At 41.0% G+C, this 19,949-nt stretch overlaps 1 protein-coding gene across 2 annotated transcripts in view; it reads right to left on the reverse strand.

The window, feature by feature from the left end:
- Nucleotides 1-1,544: 1,544 nt before the first annotated feature.
- The window catches only part of LOC143805193 (ficolin-1-B-like), a 29,332-nt gene continuing 10,927 nt past the window's right edge, over nucleotides 1,545-19,949 (reverse strand). For both annotated transcript variants that reach the window (XM_077284168.1, XM_077284169.1), the window contains exons 5-11: nucleotides 10,928-10,981; nucleotides 10,809-10,844; nucleotides 10,664-10,687; nucleotides 5,749-5,873; nucleotides 3,359-3,488; nucleotides 2,218-2,352; nucleotides 1,545-2,063 (exon numbers count right to left, since the gene is read on the reverse strand). In XM_077284168.1, coding sequence (XP_077140283.1) covers nucleotides 1,810-2,063; nucleotides 2,218-2,352; nucleotides 3,359-3,488; nucleotides 5,749-5,873; nucleotides 10,664-10,687; nucleotides 10,809-10,844; nucleotides 10,928-10,981 — 758 coding nt within the window. In that variant the 3' untranslated portion in view covers nucleotides 1,545-1,809. The remainder of the gene's footprint in view (nucleotides 2,064-2,217; nucleotides 2,353-3,358; nucleotides 3,489-5,748; nucleotides 5,874-10,663; nucleotides 10,688-10,808; nucleotides 10,845-10,927; nucleotides 10,982-19,949) is intronic.

Consider the following 19,949-nt stretch of genomic DNA (forward strand, 5'->3'; position numbering starts at 1 on the left):
GGAAGTCGTGTTTACTCATTGAATAATACTTATTAGTAGCTCCAGGATAATGAAGGGTCTGGAACTAATTGCTGCTGAGTTGGCAAGACTGAGAGGTTCCTAAAAACTGGAGATGAATGAATCGATTCGATGGGAATCCAAGTCATCTTGATTTTTTTAGGAATTCACTGAACCCAGTAAATTTGAATAATATGTCTTTTACAAATCACATCACATAGAATAGTACTGCCAATCTGGAGGGGCTAACTTTGCATGTATAAATGCCTAGACAGGGAACGTAGCAACCATTTTATGGCATATCTGGATTGTAAGACGACATCACAGCTCACAGGTTAGCCATAGAGATAGGTACAGATAATATGAAACAGCACAGCAATGAAGAAGATAAAGGTGTGATGAAACTCCTGCACAGAGGCCCACCGAGGAATTTACCTGTTCCCCTATGGGCCAGTCCAAGCCGAATTATGAAAACCTTTTAGTCATTCTTCGAGTTTCATGGATAGTTTTCTTGTAGTACAACAACTGGTCACAACTATTCACCATGTCAATACGCAACACTGAGCGCACAATGTATGGAGTGTAGCGTATGGGCACCTAGTGGTAGGAGTAATGTTTACCACATACAGGTGCTTCAACATTTCGGATTTTAAAATCATTTTTCAAGCTGGTGTTATAAAGTATTCTAATTTACTGAGATAATGACTTTTGGGTTTTCATTGGCTGTAAGCCATAATCATCAACATTAACAGAAATAAACACGTAAAATAGATCACTCTGTGTGTAATGACTCTATATAATATACGAGTTTCACTTTTTGTGTTGAAGAACTGAAATAAATTAACTTTTTGATGATATTCTAATTTTATGAGAAGTGTGCGTGATTATGGATTTACTGGGTCATAACTGCAATAATCCACCACAGTGCCCCAGAACACCAGGAACTTCACTACCATAAACTGAAATGAGTCCTGCAGCTCCCAGTGTTGAAGGGTGCCATTATTTGGGAATTGAATTGCAGCCTTAGGTAGGAATAATAGATATAATAGAGCATGTACTTCACATTTTCGTTCCATCAAAGGTCCCATTAGCGACCTCTTTCATGTGTCAGCTTCTGGGGGTCGCTGGAAAAAGTGTATGATACATATACTGAGCCCCCCCTGAGATGACTGATCAGATAGATCACGTGGTCACAGTCCCAGTCCTTTTCTTGTTAATGTGCGATAGAGGAGACCAGGTGATCGCTCTTATCCAATCATTAGAGAGGAACCCAGCACTTTTTGTATACTGCAGTGTCTGTATTCTGTATACTTATATTTTTTTCTTTTTATTTAAATATATCCAGATTTTCCTTACCCTCAAAATGTGGTTCTTTTATGTTGAATTTAATGTTAACATCACTGCTTTTCCAATGATCACCGTTTGTTGTGTTTTATTTTGTTACATTTAATGACAATTGACGACTCAGATAAATTACAATCATTATTGGACCAGAGCAGACCAGATTTAAGGGGGACGTATGGGATTGGAAAGACTTGGCTGTCTTTCCAATCCCATACGTCCCCCTTAAATACTCTGCAGAATTGCCACACAGTATGTATTTTTATTATTAAGAATAATGCTTTTAATATTAAGATCCTAATGTGACCACCGTTTTGTTTTCTTATATATAACACCTTCCGCCATTCTCCTGAACCATGCTCAGATCTCAATTGGGGTCTTTGGTGGAATCAGGCGGGGTCCGAGCGTCCAGTTATAATGCAGACTGGCCTGACATTGTCTGTCTTCTCACATGGTCTCCTTCATCATTCTTTACTCAATATCTTGCCGAAATTTCATTTCTGAGAACTTAAGTGAGTAATTAATTTTCTTAAAGGTTGACCAAGCGATCCCCCCCTTTTTATTGTGCTCCCCTCGTAGATACTCCCCATTCAGGGAGGAATCAAAGCAAGCAGTATGCCACCAGGGAGCAGAATATAATTTGGCACAATTGACTGCTCTACTGGAGTCATTATCATTGTCGATGGTAGAAAACTTTTTGTTTCTGTGCGAGGACAGAGAATCCCCTGTGAAGAGATGGAAAAATAGAGGACAGATTACTAGTGTTAGGTAGTTACTGAGCAGAGAAGCCTTGGGATTAGGGCTCTCTCCTTATCATATTGTGGGTTTCCAAATATCTTGATTTTTAGATTATCAGATGCCGGAGTATAAGAATATTACCTGCAGTTCCTTCAGTGTAATTCCCCACATATAAAGGATATTGATCTGATTCTCCTCCTATTCGGAAGTCGCTGTATGCGGCATAGACACAATTTTTATCAAAGTCTTCTAAGTCGACTCGAAGTTGGAATTTACCTGTGAATTTACACGTATGTGTTACAACAGAACGTCAGCAGACATTTCACTGTCAAATAATGTCTGTCCCTGGCACATGTCTAACATTGAGTAATGTGGCGTCTACGCAATACCTTACCTTTTATTGAATATGGTTTTAGGCTCCCCTTTTAATTGACAATGGCAATGGCATAGCACATGGGTGGGGGAAGGGTCAAAGGGGCAGCTGCTAAAGTCTATAGGGATGCTAATTTTTGTCCTCCCCTCCCATTGTCAAATGAGCAGCATCAGCAAGTGCTGCTACATCTTGGAAAGGCACAATGAGTGCCCCTGCTGCTGCCTATGCAGTGCGCAGCAGTCTAGATGAGTTTGTCATCCACAACTCTGCTCTGCATACACAGCTATCGAGATGGTTGAAGATAATGAATGAAAACTGTATTGAATCATTTTCACTGAATATAATTGTATACTGTCTTCATTCATCACTAGAAGATGCTTCAACATTTTTGCACTTTTTCTAATCCTAACTAGGGTTAGAGCTAGGTTTATGGCTAGGGGCAGCGTTAGGGCTATGTTTGGAATAGGGTTACCATTTGGGGTAGGGTTAGGGCTATGTACATGGTTAGTGATAGGGTCAGGGTATTATATAGCAATACATATAGTGCCAACATTACATAGCAACATTATCTTGGCTCTTCATAGGAATGTTATATGATTGCTGATTGGTAGTTTTATTTAGGCACCACGTAGAGCATTATTATGGCAGTATTATATTTTATCTCCCTAACAAAGAATGTTTACCCACTAAACAATGCATTATATTATTCTGCTATTTTACACTATATACTGGTATTATTTGGACACAATGTGGATCTGTTTTGGAGCAGTTTTAGGGCAGTGTTACTTCAGTCTCAATTATCCTCTACACTTGGTTTCCAAAAATGAGATCTTTGAAGGTTTGTGGGTGTAAGGTAATAGATAAATCTTTATGCTTATATCCATACAAGGATTATAAATGGAGCTCTACCTGTGGATGTCAATAAATGGATGTTATCATTTCCCAGCCAAAATTCACTCCACTGATTCCCAAATCCTTTCTTATAGGAGTCCCAGTTTTTATTAAAATCTACAGAACCATCCCAGCGCCTCTGGAAGACCTGCAAAGATAAGACGTGGATTAGATTCCCTGGTGAAGTTCCATGAGATGGCGTTTCATTTGGTAGTGAGGTTGTGTGGTGTGCTCCCACCTAGTCCTGGATAGAAGGTAAGATATAATCAGAAAATGACCTATTGTCCCAAGCAGTTTTTATACCAAAATATTTTTTTTTATCTTATCTTTCTTCTAAATCATCTATACAAAGAAATAGCAATTTATACATTTTCCACCAGGCTGAATACTGGACTCATACCTCCTGTTCTTCCGCAATATAGCAATAGACTGACTCGGATCCCACAGCAGTTACTGAAGTATTTATTTGATGATCATGCTCTAATAGAGGAAATGTCACTGTGAAGGGAGATAGTGGAGGAGAGCTGTGACACCTATTGTGAATGCCAAATCCTGTGTTATCTGCTGTATATAGAGGTGTTATCAGTTATTGTAAAGGAGGAGGAGGTGAGCTGTGATGTAGGATTAGTAATGGATAGTTGTCTTATTGACGCCTCTCCATTACTAACCCATGGACTTGATGTCACCTGACAATACAAAGGTGACATCAACCCCACAAATATGAACCTCACTTGCCACCGCTACAGGGCAAGTGGGAAGAGCCAGGCAAAGCGCCAGAATTGGCGCATCTAATAGATGTGCCTTTTCTGGGAGGATGCGGGCTGCTATTTTTAGGCTGGAGGACCAATATCCATAGCCCTTTACCAGCCTGAGAATACCAGCCCCCAGGTGTCTGATTTATAAAGGCTGGTTGTCAAAAATGGGGGGACCCACGCCATTTTTTTAAAATTATTTATTTAAATAAATCTATTCTTGATAACAAACCTAGCAACCGGCAATCAGAAGCGGTGTTTGCTGCGCTATCATGCACATGACAGCGTGGCAAACGCTGGATGTTCGGGCCCCCCATTCAAGTGAATGGGGTTCGGGTTTGGATTTGGGTCCGGGTACTGTTCTGGTACCCAAACCCAAAGTTTTTGTAACTGTTCGGCTGAACCCGAACATCCACTTCTCAACCCATCTCTACTGATAACATCTCTACATACATTAGATAACACAGGATCCACCATTCACAATAGGTGATGTCACAGCTCACCTCCTCCTCCTGTACAATGACTGGTAACACCTCTATATACAGTAGATAACACAGGATTCACCATTCACAATAGGCAATGTCACAGCTCACCTCCTCCTCCTGTACAATGATTGATAACACCTCTATATACATTAGATAACACAGGATCCACCATTCACAATAGGTGATGTCACAGCTCACCTCCTCCTCCTGTACAATCATTGATAACACCTCTACATACATTAGATAACACAAGATCCACCATTCACAATAAGTGATGTCACAGCTCACCTCCTCCTCCTCCTGTACAATCATTGATAACACCTCTATATACAGTAGATAACACAGGATCCACCATTCACAATAAGTGATGTCACAGCTCACCTCCTCCTCCTTTACAATGACTGATAACACCTCTACATACATTAGATAACATAAGAACTACCATTCACAATAGGTGATGTTGCAGCTCACCTCCTCCTCCTGTACAATGACTGATAACATCTCTACATACATTAGATAACACAGGATCCACCATTCACAATAAGTGATGTCACAGCTCACCTCCTCCTCCTGTACAATGACTGATAACACCTCTACATACATTAGATAACATAAGAACTACCATTCACAATAGGTGATGTCACAGCTCACCTACTCCTCCTGTACAATGACTGATAACACCTCTACATACATTAGATAACATAAGAACTACCATTCACAATAAGTGATGTCACAGCTCACCTCCTCCTCCTCCTGTACAATGACTGATAACACCTCTATATACAGTAGATAACACAGGATCCACCATTCACAATAAGTGATGTCACAGCTCACCTCCTCCTCCTGTACAATGACTGATAACACCTCTACATACATTAGATAACATAAGAACTACCATTCACAATAGGTGATGTCACAGCTCATCTCCTCCTCCTCCTGTGTAAGGAGGTGGCGGAGACCCTCGTTTGCCCCTCCTCCACACGGGACTTATGTGACCCTTCTTTTTTGTTATGTTTCATGAGCATTTACTGTGTATGGCAACACTTGTAATGTATGCTACACATTCTTATTGTATTATGCTGTGTTTGCTAAGTTCCTCTAACAGCTCTATATACAGCAAAACCTCATTTTTTTATGTCATTCTTTTTCCCTTTTCGCTGCTTGCACTTACAATCCATCCCCCACCATCGGTTTCCATGTCACACATGACTCTCATTGGACTGCCATCTGGATATATGTAATACCATCCAGTAAGAGTCAATCCTAGATCTTTTAAGTCTCTACAGTTCCTAGGACCTAAAACAAAAATGAAATCATCTTTAACTTTGACAGATTAATAATATTAATAATTGCTGACAAAGCAGGAAAACAATTTTCAGTCTATCTAGTTAAGTATTATAATAATTGTTGATGAGGCAATTATGGATGAGATGGTGGCACAGGAGGAAGAGGAGGAGGAGCTCGGGCCATTCACGCCATTATCAGGCCAGGCATCCACACATGTCTTGGAGGTTGGTTTCCTGTACCAACAGCAGCAAGGTACACAGGAGACAGTTTTGGAGGATGAGGAGGAGAAGAAGGAACAACCATGTTCACAGCAGGATAACACCCTAAGCAGCGCATGGACTTCACTGAAGCATGGCTGGGGGGATGCAGAGGACCCAGACGATACACCTCCCACCAAGGACAGCCTGTTGTTGCCTCTGGGCAGCCTGGCACACATGAGGCAATACATGTTGCTGTGCTTGCGCAATGACCGCTGAGTTGGTGGGATTGTTACGTGCTGATTACAAGATGGCCACCTTGCTGGATCCCCACTAAGAGCACAATATGTCATCCTTACTTCAGTCACTAGAACGAGATTGGAAAATGTGGAAATACAAGCACACTCTGATAGATGCACTACTGAAGGCACCCTCAACTGACTCAGTGGAATCACAAAGCAGAGGAGGAAGTCGCCAACGCAGCGATGGCACCGTCACCACCACGGAAGGGATGGTTAGCATATCAGAAATATGTAAAACCCTATTCAGCACTTCGCAACATTCAGCACCACCATCTGATACGGTATTAGCAGGAGGCATAGCTTACGTTCTGCCTGTGTAGCAACTCACTCGGGATTAATAGGTTAGACACTAAAAAACCCAACTAAGCCTGCTGGTTCCTGTACAGACTAGATATCCTGACACTGAGATCACTAGTGGTGCCTGAGACTACAGAGATAGCCCTAACCAAAGAACTATTAGATGGTAACTGGGACCTAAACTTCCTAAACGTCCGTCAAGTAGCTTCACGTTGCTCCTAACGTGCAGAGCAGAGTTTGAATTACCTACAAGAGGAGACGTGTGCTGAATAGGGATGAGCAATCAATAAAATGCTGGAATGCTCGTTACTCAAACCAAGCAATTCCTAATGCTCAGATGCTTGTAAAGCAAGAAGTATAATGGGAGTTAATGGGAAATTAGAGCATTTTTTAGGCAAACCCTACAAGGAGGGGGCAGTGAAAATGTTGAAATGAATGGAAAAAATGCTGAATGGAAGGAGAACAGCATGGGGAAGACTCCTGGAAACATCGCTGACTCCCAGAGCACTGTTGAGAACAATCGTGTCACTCTTTTACTCCATTTTAAGGACTGACAATAAAACATTCAAAATCGAATCGAGAAAGTGGTGTATACAGGAAAACAAATGTTAAGAAATATTCTTTCCTTTTATAATCAATTGTATAGAAGGTAAAATTTAAAAAGGATTTAAAAAAATTAATTTAAGTAAACCAAAATTGAATTTTTAATTAAAAAATAGGAAATTTCAGTGTAATTTATGAAGAAAGCAAGAAGTGGCAAAAATTAGGTACCCAAGAGGTACCCTGTATTAGACATAAAGGAGTGCCTCATACACGTTATGTTCAAATTGTCATTTAGTGGTACTCCTAGACTCATAAAGGCTATGCACTAAGTGCAAAGACTGCCAATAATTACAAGCAGGGTCATCCATACACTCTTGAAGGCACCAACTGTAGTGCCTCATTCAAATATTGTGAACAAAGTGTAATTTTGGTACAACTACACTCATAAGAGCTCTGCACACAGTGCAAGGTCTGCCAAAAGAAAAATTAGAATATCATCAAAAAGTTAATTTATTTCAGTTCATCAATACAAAAAGTGAAACTCATATATTATATAGAGTCATTACAGACTGATCTATTTCAAGTGTTTATTTCTGTTAATGTTGATGATTATGGCTTACAGCCAATGAAAACCCAAAAGTCATTATCTCAGTAAATTAGAATACTTTACACCACCAGCTTGAAAAATGATTTTAAAATCTGAAATGTTGGCCTACTGAAATGTATGTTCAATAAATGCACTCAATACTTGGTCGGGACTCTTTTTGCATCAATTACTGCATCAATGCTGCATGGCATGAAGGCGATCAGCCCCTGCCACTGCTGAGGTGTTATGGAAGCCCAGGTTGCTTTGATAGCAGCCTTCAGCTCGTCTGCATTGTTGGGTCTGGTGTCTCTCATCTTCCTCTTGACAATACCCCATAGAGCACAGTGATACTGTTGTTTTTATGGTTCAATATATTTTTGTTGAAGTTATAATTAACAATTGATATTTCAACATACATCAAAATCAAATTCAGGTTGCACAACAGGTACAATCAACAAAATGTAAGTATATTAACCAGAGTATACTTATTTGAAAATGGAATGTATTGTGCAACAATTAGTATTGAAACATTGTACCATGTTATGTGAATAAATTGTTGCATTCAAATGACAAGACACCATAGGGAAGAATCGGGGGGAACACAAAGGCCAACACAGGAGGGAGGTATAGAGAGGGGAATTTTGCATGTTTTGAGTGTGATATTAATGGCTCAACATCACTAGAATGGCGATGTTAACCAAGTTTTAAATTGAGATGAATTTCTGAATGATGTCCAGGGTAACCAAGCTCTCATATATTCATATGAGTCCAAGTTCAGCCAACTGTCAGAGACTATGAGCTCTTCCATGTGAATAAGGTTATCTATCACCTCAATCGATTGCAATTTAGAAGGAATGGTGATTGATCTCCAATGTCTGGGGATAATCTGTCTCATTGCAGCTAAAAATACTGTAAATAGTCAATTTTTTATGGTATAAATGTATGAGGGGAGCCAGGGCTGTCGTCATGGCTCTAAAAGGTGGCTGCTTCAGCGCACCATGGCCCTCCATCACATGCATACAATGTCCCATCAGTAGCGTACCCTTTTGTCTACTTTCCTGTCCCTCTGGGTCTTCTCTGTTTCACTGGGAATTTCCTTCTTTAGAGTCCTGATAAAGTGAGACAGAGTCAGGTCCCAACTGCAAACCATTGATTTTACTTAGTTCCATTCTCAGCTCGTCCAGTTCACAATTACGTACAGCACAGGTTATTTCACAAGACACATCATTTTCTGCCCATATGCTATCCCTCTCTTCTTTAGGAACACCTCGGGTCACATCCTTGTCCCCGATAACACAGCTCTTTGTCTGACCAGTCTAACTAACTGTAGGAGTTCCCGGTCTGTTTCGCCACAGACACACAGGCGTCTTCCTAAGAAGCTGACCGCCATCATGAAACAGCTGTCCGCATTCCTCTGCTTCTTAGCAAATGTTATCTTTAGGCCCAGGACGAGTTGGGCTCCTTCACTTGTAGAACGTTACATGGCTCAACTGCCCTGCATGGGCTCTGAGGCCCTTCTGCACTGCCCGGGCTCCCTGGCCATTCTGATTATAAGCAGGAAGTTCTCTATCCCTTACGCAGTTGGCCCCTCCTAATTTAACTAGTTCATATCATCCTATCCTAATGCTGTCTTTTACTATCGTGCTCCCCTCTAGTGGGCTACTTTGGATACTACTCTTCCCCTAGTACATCGCATTAATAATCTTATAATACACATATAGTTCAACAGTTACATACAATCTAGCAGCATTGCATGTCAAACATATCAGTTCATCAGGGATGTAAAACACGGGCCAGGGAAAGTGGGCACAGCTAGTCCTTGTGCACCCCTTAAAAATCAATATAGGGAATATTGATAGTAAAGCTGTTTCTGGAGAGTTAAGGAACTTAGTGCTGAATAATTTATTGAAGAGATCAAATAATCCTGTCCACAATTTAGATATTCGGGGGCAAGACCACCAGACATGAGTCATGTTACCTACAGTGGAGTCAGAAACTGTTATTTTTAAACCAGGTATTGGTACTTTTGGCAGTGTGGACAGGTGCCAAGAACTGCTGGAGAATGAAATTTCCATCTCCAAAAAGCTTGTCGGCAGAGGGAAGCATGAAGTGCTCTAAAATTTCCTGGTAGACGGCTGCACTGACTTTGGTCTTGATAAAACACAGTGGACCAACACCAGCAGATGACATGGTTCCCCAAACCATCACTGATTGTGGAAATTTCACACTAGACGTCAAGCAGCTTGGATTGTGTGCCTCTTCACTCTTCCTCCCGACTCTGGGACCTTGATTTCCAAATGAAATGCAAAATTTATTTTCCTTGCGGAGTGTGTCAATGACTGCCTTCTTAACATCTGTCAAGTCAGCAGTCTTCCCCATGATTGTGGAGCCTACTGAAGCAGACTAAGGGACCTTTTTAAATGCTTAGGAAGCCTTTGCAGGTGTTTTTTGTTAAGTATTCAAACTTACTGAGAAAATGACTTTTGGGTTTTCATTGGCTGTAAGTTATAATCGTCAACATTAACACAAATAAACACTTGAAATAGATCACTCTGTTTGTAATGACTCTATATAATATATGGGTTTCACTTTTTGTATTGAAGAACTGAAACAAATTAACTTTTTTATTATATTCTAATTTTGTGAGAAGCGCCTGTAGATGATAGATAGATGATAGATAGATAGATAGATAGATGGATAGATAGATGATAGATGGATAGATAGATAGATAGATAGATAGATAGATAGATAGATAGATAGATAGATGGATAGGTAGATAGATAGATATAATAGCCGACAGTGATGGTAACATTTCAGTCCAATTGAGGACCTTTCTCAGGTAGAAAGATAAATAAATAGATTCTTTAAATTTACCTTCTGCGGTGTCACCTCTTTCTCCTGTAATGAGCAAATAAGAAATTCAAGCAGTAAATATGTGTTGGGTGAGATGTAACAGTAGATGAACCCTGCACATAAAGCCTGGTATTATATTTATGATATATGATAATCAGTATCTTACCTTTGGGCCCCTGTGGCCCATCTTTTCCTATTTCTCCTATAAAAGAAACAATCATATTTCAGTTTAATCACAATAATTATAAAAGTACAAAAGATATTTATCCATTTAGTAGACATTACCGGGTGCACCGGGAAAGCCGGCTTCTCCAGGACTTCCAGCCAAACCAACAACTCCTAAAAAATAAATAATAATAAAAAAGCTGTGGACATCATTCATTCAACACAATGATAAAATGATCAATTGGGAGAACTCTGTAAAGTCGGTGCTTCCTAACAAAATCAAGATGATGTTATTCCTTATATCTCAGCAGTCTGTGGAGCCCACACCTAACACCCTGACTCTATAATCTGCACCTTTGGCGACATGTCCAGTGACTTCCCGTGTCTATATCCAGAAGCCTGGTATTTGCTTCTACAATATTGGTCCCGATTCTACTTGATAGAAAACACGTAGAACTATTTATTTCCTTTAATCATTGTATCACATCGGCTGCCAACTGTTGGCCTAATGCATATTGATTAATATGATGTGATTTTTTATGTCTGCATGCATATTGTTCATCTGTTAACAAAGTTTAAAAAAAAAAAAAGGAGTCCTCATGTACAGACAGGATGCTCCTCCTCCTCCTTCCCTGTGAGCAAATTTCTAGTGTCTGCAACTGAAACTGAAAGTAACAGCATATCTCTCTCTCAGAAACCAGATTGATCCTGTTCTCATGTTGTATGCTGAATGTTCTTAGTTCTTAATAAAGGAACATTCTCTGTTGCTCGTTGTGGACATCACGCTGATTAACCCGCTGCTAACAGGTTATCGGCCCAGAAGTCAAGGCAATCCCAAACCTGCAGAGCACAGAGATAGAAAGACAACAGCAAACTGAGAAGAAGTAAAATGGCCGCCAGCAGCAACTCAACAAAGTTTACAGTGCCAAGCCTGAATAACCAGAACTACCAACTACCTGGAAATTCAAGGTGAAGATGCTGCTGATAAGAGAAGGTACGTGGAAATACACTCAGGACCCTAAGCCTGACCCAGTACCACAGGAATGGCTAGAAATGGATCAGAAAGCACAGAGCACCATATCACTCAGTATAGAGGATGATCAGATTGTGCATGTGTGCAAGTGTGAATCTGCAAAGGAAATGTGGAAGCAGCTGCAGAAAGTACATGAGAGAATAAATTTAAGTAATAAACTCTATCTAATGAGAAAGCTGTACCAGTCTAAGCTGCACAATGACCAGGACATGCAGGACTACATTAGAAATACTCTGGAGACTGTAGAGCGCCTGCAGGGCATTGGGGAAGATATGAAGGACTTCCATGTAGCAGCACTATTACTTAGTGGTCTCCCAGAAAGCTATGATACGCTTGTAACTGCACTAGATGCACGCCCAGATGATGAGCTTACATTGGAGTACGTCAGAGGAAAGCTTGTAGATGAATATAAGAGAAAAGCTGAAAATGTGAGCAGCAAAACATGTAACAAGGAAACTGCTTTACAAACACAGGGTGTGCCCACCAGCAGAAACCACCCTAAAGAGACACGTGAATGTTTTGTATGCAAGAAGCCAGGTCATTTAAAGGCTGAATGCAGAGTCTGGAAAGCTAAAATGAATCAGCTGAAAAAGCAAAACAGTCAACAGAGAGTTAAGAGTGCTGTATCTGAAAGCAATGATTCAGTGAATACTGAAGCTGCATTCACATCAGTCAATGCATTTAAATCAAAGCATGCATGGTGCATAGATTCTGGTGCAACTAGTCACATGACCAATGACAGAGACTTCTTTACTAAACTTAACCAAAGTAAGTCAGATAAAGTGATAATGGCGAACGGTCAGTGCATGAACTCAGAAGGCATAGGAGACGGTTATATTGATTGTAACATCTCTGCAACACAAAGTAGAAGGATTCATGTAAAAGATGTACTATATGTGCCTAGTCTTGAAAGTAATCTGTTATCTGTGAAAAAGCTCACAAAACAGGGTAATGAAGTTACATTTAAGGAAGATAGCTGCATCATCTCAAAAGAGGGTCACACATTAGCAAAAGGAAAAATCAGAGATGAACTGTATCAGTTGAAATGTAAAGAGTGTGCATGCACAGCTAAGCAAGAACTGCACAAGAACTGTATTCATGTATGGCACAGGCGGCTTGCGCATAGAGACCCAGAAGCAATAAGAAAGTTATTTCAAGAACAATTAGCTGACAATATTACAATTGATTCATGTAATCAGACAATGAAGTGTTCCAGCTGTATCAAAGGGAAAATGTCCAGAAAGGCCTTTCCTAAGAAAAGTACTACAAGAACAGAACAACCACTAGATTTAGTACACACGGATATCTGTGGTCCAATGCGTACTCAGACCCCTGGAAAGAAGAGATATTTTCTTACATTTATTGATGACAATTCAAGATATACAGTTGTCTATTTACTTCACAGCAAAAATGAAGTTCCAGAGAAACTTGGAATATATCTAGCTGAAGTACATAACAAGTTTGGAAGAATGCCAAAAACTTTACGTGCAGATAATGGAACTGAGTATACAAGTAATGAAACACAGAGCATTTTAAAGAAAAATGGAATCATATTTCAAACTACTGTACCATACAACCCTGAGCAAAATGGTGTAGCAGAAAGAAGAAACCGGACACTCTGTGAAAGCGCAAGGAGTATGTTATTTGATGCAAATTTGCCTACAGTATATTGGGGCGAAGCTATTATGACGGCTTGTTATCTTCAGAACAGACTACCAAGTAAAGCGACAGGGAAGACTCCATTTGAGCAATGGAATGGTACAAAACCAAAACTACAACACATAAGGATTTTCGGAAGTAAAGCATTTGCACATGTTCCCAAAGAAAAACGAACTAAGTGGGAATCTCATGCCAAGGAAGGCATCCTGGTAGGCTACAGTGAAACCCAGAAAGGTTATAGAATTCTACACCCAGAGACAAACAAGGTCACAATAAGTAAAGATGTAGTGTTTGATGAAAACTTCGTGTCCCCCAAGTTTTATGACATTATGCCAGCAGTCCAGATGAAGCAACAAGAACAATCTCAGTCACAATTACAAGACAATGAAGAAAAGAATGTAGAAGTCTGGCTGGACTCTTCAACCACTGAAGAAACAACAAAAGGCCTAAGTGAACCTGAAATCAGACGGTTCGTCAAGATCAAACAAAGGAATACCAGCTAAACGTTTATCCTATGTTGTGAAGACACTGCCTGAGTCAGAGCCACAGTCATGGGATGAAATGCAGAAACTACCCGCCCATGAAAGAACAAAGTGGATCAATGCCGCGAATGAAGAAATGAACTCGCTTCATCAACTTCAAACTTGGAAACTCACTGAGTTACCACAAGGTAAAAAGGCAATTAAGTGCAAGTGGGTATTTAAAACCAAATATGATTGTGAAGGTAAAATCCACAGATTTAAAGCGAGATTGGTCGCAAAAGGATATTCTCAAAAATATGGCGAAGACTATGATGCTACTTTTTCCCCGGTCGCTAAGCAGACAACATTTAGAGCATTGCTGGCGGTAGCTGCAGTACAAAGGATGTTTGTCAGACATTTGGATATCAAAACCGCATTTTTAAATGGTGACATTGAGGAGGACTTATACATGACTCAACCTGAAGGTTATATAAAGGAAGGTGAACAGAACCTTGTTTGCAAACTACAAAAATCTCTTTATGGTCTTAAGCAATCAGCGAGAGCATGGAATACTAAAATGAACAAAGTCTTGTTAGAAGAAGGATTTAAAAGAGGTCAAGCGGATCCATGCCTGTACACGAGATATACAGATGGAAAATGGATGTATATTCTCTTATATGTGGACTATGTAATTGTAGTTCATCAAGAAGAAGCTGAAATTGGGAAAATTACTAAAATTTTGAACCAGCATTTTGAAACGAAAGACCTAGGAAATGTGACATATTATCTAGGAATCCACATCCAGAGAGAGGAAGATGGAAGTTTTCTTTTAAATCAAAGTGCAAAGATTAACCCCTTCCTGACATCTGACGTACTATCCCGTCGAAGTGGGGTGGGCCCGTATGACCACCGACGGGATAGTACGTCATACGCGATCGGCCGCGCTCACGGGGGGAGCGCGGCCGATCGCGGCCGGGTGTCAGCTGCATATCGCAGCTGACATCCGGCACTATGTGCCAGGAGCGGTCACGGACCGCCCCCGGCACATTAACCCCCGGCACACCGCGATCAAACATGATCGCGGTGTACCGGCGGTATAGGGAAGCATCGCGCAGGGAGGGGGCTCCCTGCGGGCTTCCCTGAGACCCCCGGAGCAACGCGATGTGATTGCGTTGCTCCGAAGGTCTCCTACCTCCCTCCTCGCCGCAGGTCCCGGATCCAAGATGGCCGCGGCATCCGGGTCCTGCAGGGAGGGAGGTGGCTTACCGAGTGCCTGCTCAGAGCAGACACTTGGTAAGCCTGCAGCCCTGCACAGCAGATCGCAGATCTGGCAGAGTGCTGTGCACACTGCCAGATCAATGATCTGTGATGTCCCCCCCTGGGACAAAGTAAAAAAGTAAAAAAAAAATTCCCCACATGTGTAAAAAAAAATAAAAAAAAAAATATCCTAAATAAAGAAAAAATATATATATATTATTCCCATAAATACATTTCTTTTGCTAAATAAAATAAAAAAAAACAATAAAAGTACACATATTTAGTATCGCTGCGTCCGTAACGACCCAACCTATAAAACTGCCCCACTAGTTAACCCCTTCAGTAAACACCGTAAGAAAAAAAAAAAAAAAACGAGGCAAAAAACAACGCTTTATTATCATACCGCCGAACAAAAAGTGGAATAACACGCGATCAAAAAGACTGATATAAATAACCATGGTACCGCTGAAAATGTCATCTTGTCCCGCAAAAAACGAGCTGCCATACAGCATCATCAGCAAAAAATAAAAAAGTTATAGTCCTGAGAATAAAGCGATACCAAAATAATTATTTTTTCTATAAAATAGTTTTTATCGTATAAAAGCGCCAAAACATAAAAAAATGATATAAATGAGATATCGCTGTAATCGTACTGACCCGACGAATAAAACTGCTTTATCAATTTTACGAAACGCAGAACGGTATAAACGCCTCCCCCAAAAGAAATTCATGAATAGCTGGTTTTCGATCACTCTGCCTCACAAAAATCGGAATAAAAAGCGATCAAAAAATGTCACGTGTCCGAAAATGTTACCAATAAAAACGTCAACTCGTCCCACAAAAAACAAGATCTCACATGACTCTGTGGACTCAAATATGGAAAAATTACAGCTCTCAAAATGTGGTAACGCAAAAAATATTTTTTGCAATGAAAAGCATCTTTCAGTGTGTGACGGCTGCCAATCATAAAAATCCGATTAAAAAACCCGCTATAAAAGTAAATCAAACCCCCCTTCATCACCCCCTTAGTTAGGGAAAAATAAAAAAATTAAAAAATGTATTTATTTCCATTTTCCGGTTAGGGTTAGGGTTAGGGCTAGAGTTAGGACTAGAGTTAGGACTAGAGTTAGGGCTAGGGTTAGGGCTAGGGTTAGGGCTAGGGCAAGGGTTAGGGTTGGGGCTAGGGTTAGGGTTGGGGCTAGGGTTGGGGCTAGGGTTAGGGTTAGGGCTAAGGTTGGGGCTAGGGTTAGGGCTAGGGTTAGGGCTAGGGTTGGGGCTAGGGTTGGGGCTAGGGTTAGGGCTAGTGTTACGGCTAGTGTTAGGGCTAGTGATAGGGCTAGGGTTATTGCTAGGGTTAGGGCTAGGGTTAGGGCTAGGGTTGGGGCTAGGGTTGGGGCTACAGTTAGGGTTGGGGCTAAAGATAGGGTTAGGGTTTGGATTACATTTACGGTTGGGAATAGGGTTGGGTGTGTCTGGGTTAGAGGAGTGGTTAGGGTTACTGTTGGGATTAGGGTAAGGGGTGTGTTTGGATTAGGGTTTCAGTTATAATTGGGGGGTTTCCACTGTTTAGGCACATCAGGGGCTCTCCAAACGGGACATGGCATCCGATCTGAATTCCAGCCAATTCTGCGTTGAAAAAGGAAAACAGTGCTCCTTCCCTTCAGAGCTCTCCCGTGTGCCCAAACAGGGGTTTACCCCAACATATGGGGTATCAGCGTACTCAGGACAAATTGGACATCATCTTTTGGGGTCCAAGTTCTCCTGCTACCCTTGGGAAAATACAAAACTGGGGGCCAAAAAATAAGTTTTGTGGGAAAAAAAAGATTTTTTATTTACACGGCTCTGCGTTGTAAACTGTAGTGAAACACTTGGGGGTTCAAAGTTCTCACAACACATCTAGATAAGTTCCTTGGGGGGTCTAGTTTCCGATATGGGGTCACTTGTGGGGGGTTTGTACTGTTTGGGTACATCAGGGGCTCTGCAAATGCAACGTGACGCCTGCAGACCAATCCATTTAAGTCTGCATTCCAAATGGCGCTCCTTCCCTTCCGAGCTCTGCTATGCGCCCAAACAGTGGTTTACCCCCACATATGGGGTATCGTCGTACTCAGGACAAATTGCACAACAACTTTTGTGGTCTAATTTCTTCTCTTACCCTTGGGGAAATAAAAAAATGGGGGTGAAAAGATCATTTTTGTGAAAAAATATGATTTTCTATTTTTACGGCTCTGCATTATAAACTTCTGTGAAGCACTTGTTGGGTCAAAGTGCTCAACACACATCTAGATAAGTTCCTTAACGGGTCTACTTTCCAAAATGGTGTCACTTGTACAGGGTTTCAATGTTTAGGCACATCAGGGGCTCTCCAAACGCAACATGGCGTCCCATCTCAATTCCAGTCAATTTTGCATTGAAAAGTCAAATGGCGCTCCTTCCCTTCCGAGCTCTGCCCTGCGCCCCAAACAATGGTTTACACCCACATATGGGGTATCAGCGTACTCAGGACAAATTGCACAACAATTTTTCGGGTCCAATTTCTTCTCTTACCCTTGGGAAAATAAAAAATTGGGGGCAAAAAGATCATTTTTGTGAAAAATTATGATTTTTTATTTTTACGGCTCTGCATTATAAACTTCTGTGAAGCACTTGTTGGGTCAAAGTGCTCACCACACATCTAGATAAGATCCTTAGGGGGTCTACTTTCCAAAATGGTGTCACTTGTGGGGGGTTTCAATGTTTAGGCACATCAGGGGCTCTCCAAATGCAACATGGCATCCCATCTCAATTCCAGTCAATTTTGCATTGAAAAGTCAAATGGCGCTCCTTTCCTTCCGAGCTCTGCCATGCGCCCAAACAGTGGTTTACCCCCACATATGGGGTATCAGCGTACTCAGGACAAATTGTACAACAAATTTTGGGGTCTATTTTCTCCTGTTACCCTTGGTAAAATAAAACAAATTGGAGCTGAAATAAATTTTGTGTGAAAAAAAGTTAAATGTTTATTTTTATTTAAACATTCCAAAAATTCCTGTGAAACACCTGAAGGGTTAATAAACTTTTTGAAAGTGGTTTTGAGTACCTTGAGGGGTGCAGTTTTTAGAATGGTGTCACACTTGGGTATTTTCTATCATATAGACCCCTCAAAATGACTTCAAATGAGATGTGGTCCCTAAAAAAAAATGGTGTTGTAAAAATGAGAAATTGCTGGTCAACTTTTAACCCTTATAACTCCGTCACAAAAAAACATTTTGGTTCCAAAATTGTGCTGATGTAAAGTAGACATGTGGGACATGTTACTTATTAAGTATTTTGCGTGACATACAGTGGGGCAAAAAAGTATTTAGTCATTCAGCAATAGTGCAAGTTCCACCACTTAAAAAGATGAGAGGCGTCTGTAATTTACATCATAGGTAGACCTCAACTATGGGAGACAAACTGAGAAAAAAAAATCCAGAAAATCACATTGTCTGTTTTTTTTATCATTTTATTTGCATATTATGGTGGAAAGTAAGTATTTGGTCAGAAACAAACAATCAAGATTTCGGGCTCTCACAGACCTGTAACGTCTTCTTTAAGAGTCTCCTCTTTCCTCCACTCATTACCTGTAGTAATGGCACCTGTTTAAACTTGTTATCAGTATAAAAAGACACCTGTGCACACCCTCAAACAGTCTGACTCCAAACTCCACTATGGTGAAGACCAAAGAGCTGTCAAAGGACACCAGAAACAAAATTGTAGCCCTGCACCAGGCTGGGAAGACTGAATCTGCAATAGCCAACCAGCTTGGAGCGAAGAAATCAACAGTGGGAGCAATAATTAGAAAATGGAAGACATTCAAGACCACTGATAATCTCCCTCGATCTGGGGTTCCACGCAAAATCCAACCCCGTGGGGTCAGAATGATCACAAGAACGGTGAGCAAAAATCCCACAACCACGCGGGGGGACCTAGTGAATGAACTGCAGAGAGCTGGGACCAATGTAACAAGGCCTACCATAAGTAACACACTACGCCACCATGGACTCAGATCCTGCAGTGCCAGACGTGTCCCACTGCTTAAGCCAGTACATGTCCGGGCCCGTCTGAAGTTTGCTAGAGAGCATTTGGATGATCCAGAGGAGTTTTGGGAGAATGTCCTATGGTCTGATGAAACCAAACTGGAATTGTTTGGTAGAAACACAACTTGTCGTGTTTGGAGGAAAAAAAATACTGAGTTGCATCCATCAAACACCATACCTACTGTAAAGCATGGTGGTGGAAACATCATGCTTTGGGACTGTTTCTCTGCAAAGGGGCCAGGACGACTGATCCGGGTACATGAAAGAATGAATGGGGCCATGTATCGTGAGATTTTGAGTGCAAACCTCCTTCCATCAGCAAGGGCATTGAAGATGAAACGTGGCTGGGTCTTTCAACATGACAATGATCCAAAGCACACCGCCAGGGCAACGAAGGAGTGGCTTCGTAAGAAGCATTTCAAGGTCCTGGAGTGGCCTAGCCAGTCTCCAGATCTCAACCCTATAGAAAACCTTTGGAGGGAGTTGAAAGTCTGTGTTGCCAAGCGAAAAGCCAAAAACATCACTGCTCTAGAGGAGATCTGCATGGAGGAATGGGCCAACAACATACCAACAACAGTGTGTGGCAACCTTGTGAAGACTTACAGAAAACGTTTGACCTCTGTCATTGCCAACAAAGGATATATTACAAAGTATTGAGATGAAATTTTGTTTCT

This window comes from Ranitomeya variabilis, chromosome 2 (genome assembly GCF_051348905.1).
Source record: "Ranitomeya variabilis isolate aRanVar5 chromosome 2, aRanVar5.hap1, whole genome shotgun sequence".
Classification (NCBI taxonomy): Eukaryota; Metazoa; Chordata; class Amphibia; order Anura; family Dendrobatidae; genus Ranitomeya; species Ranitomeya variabilis.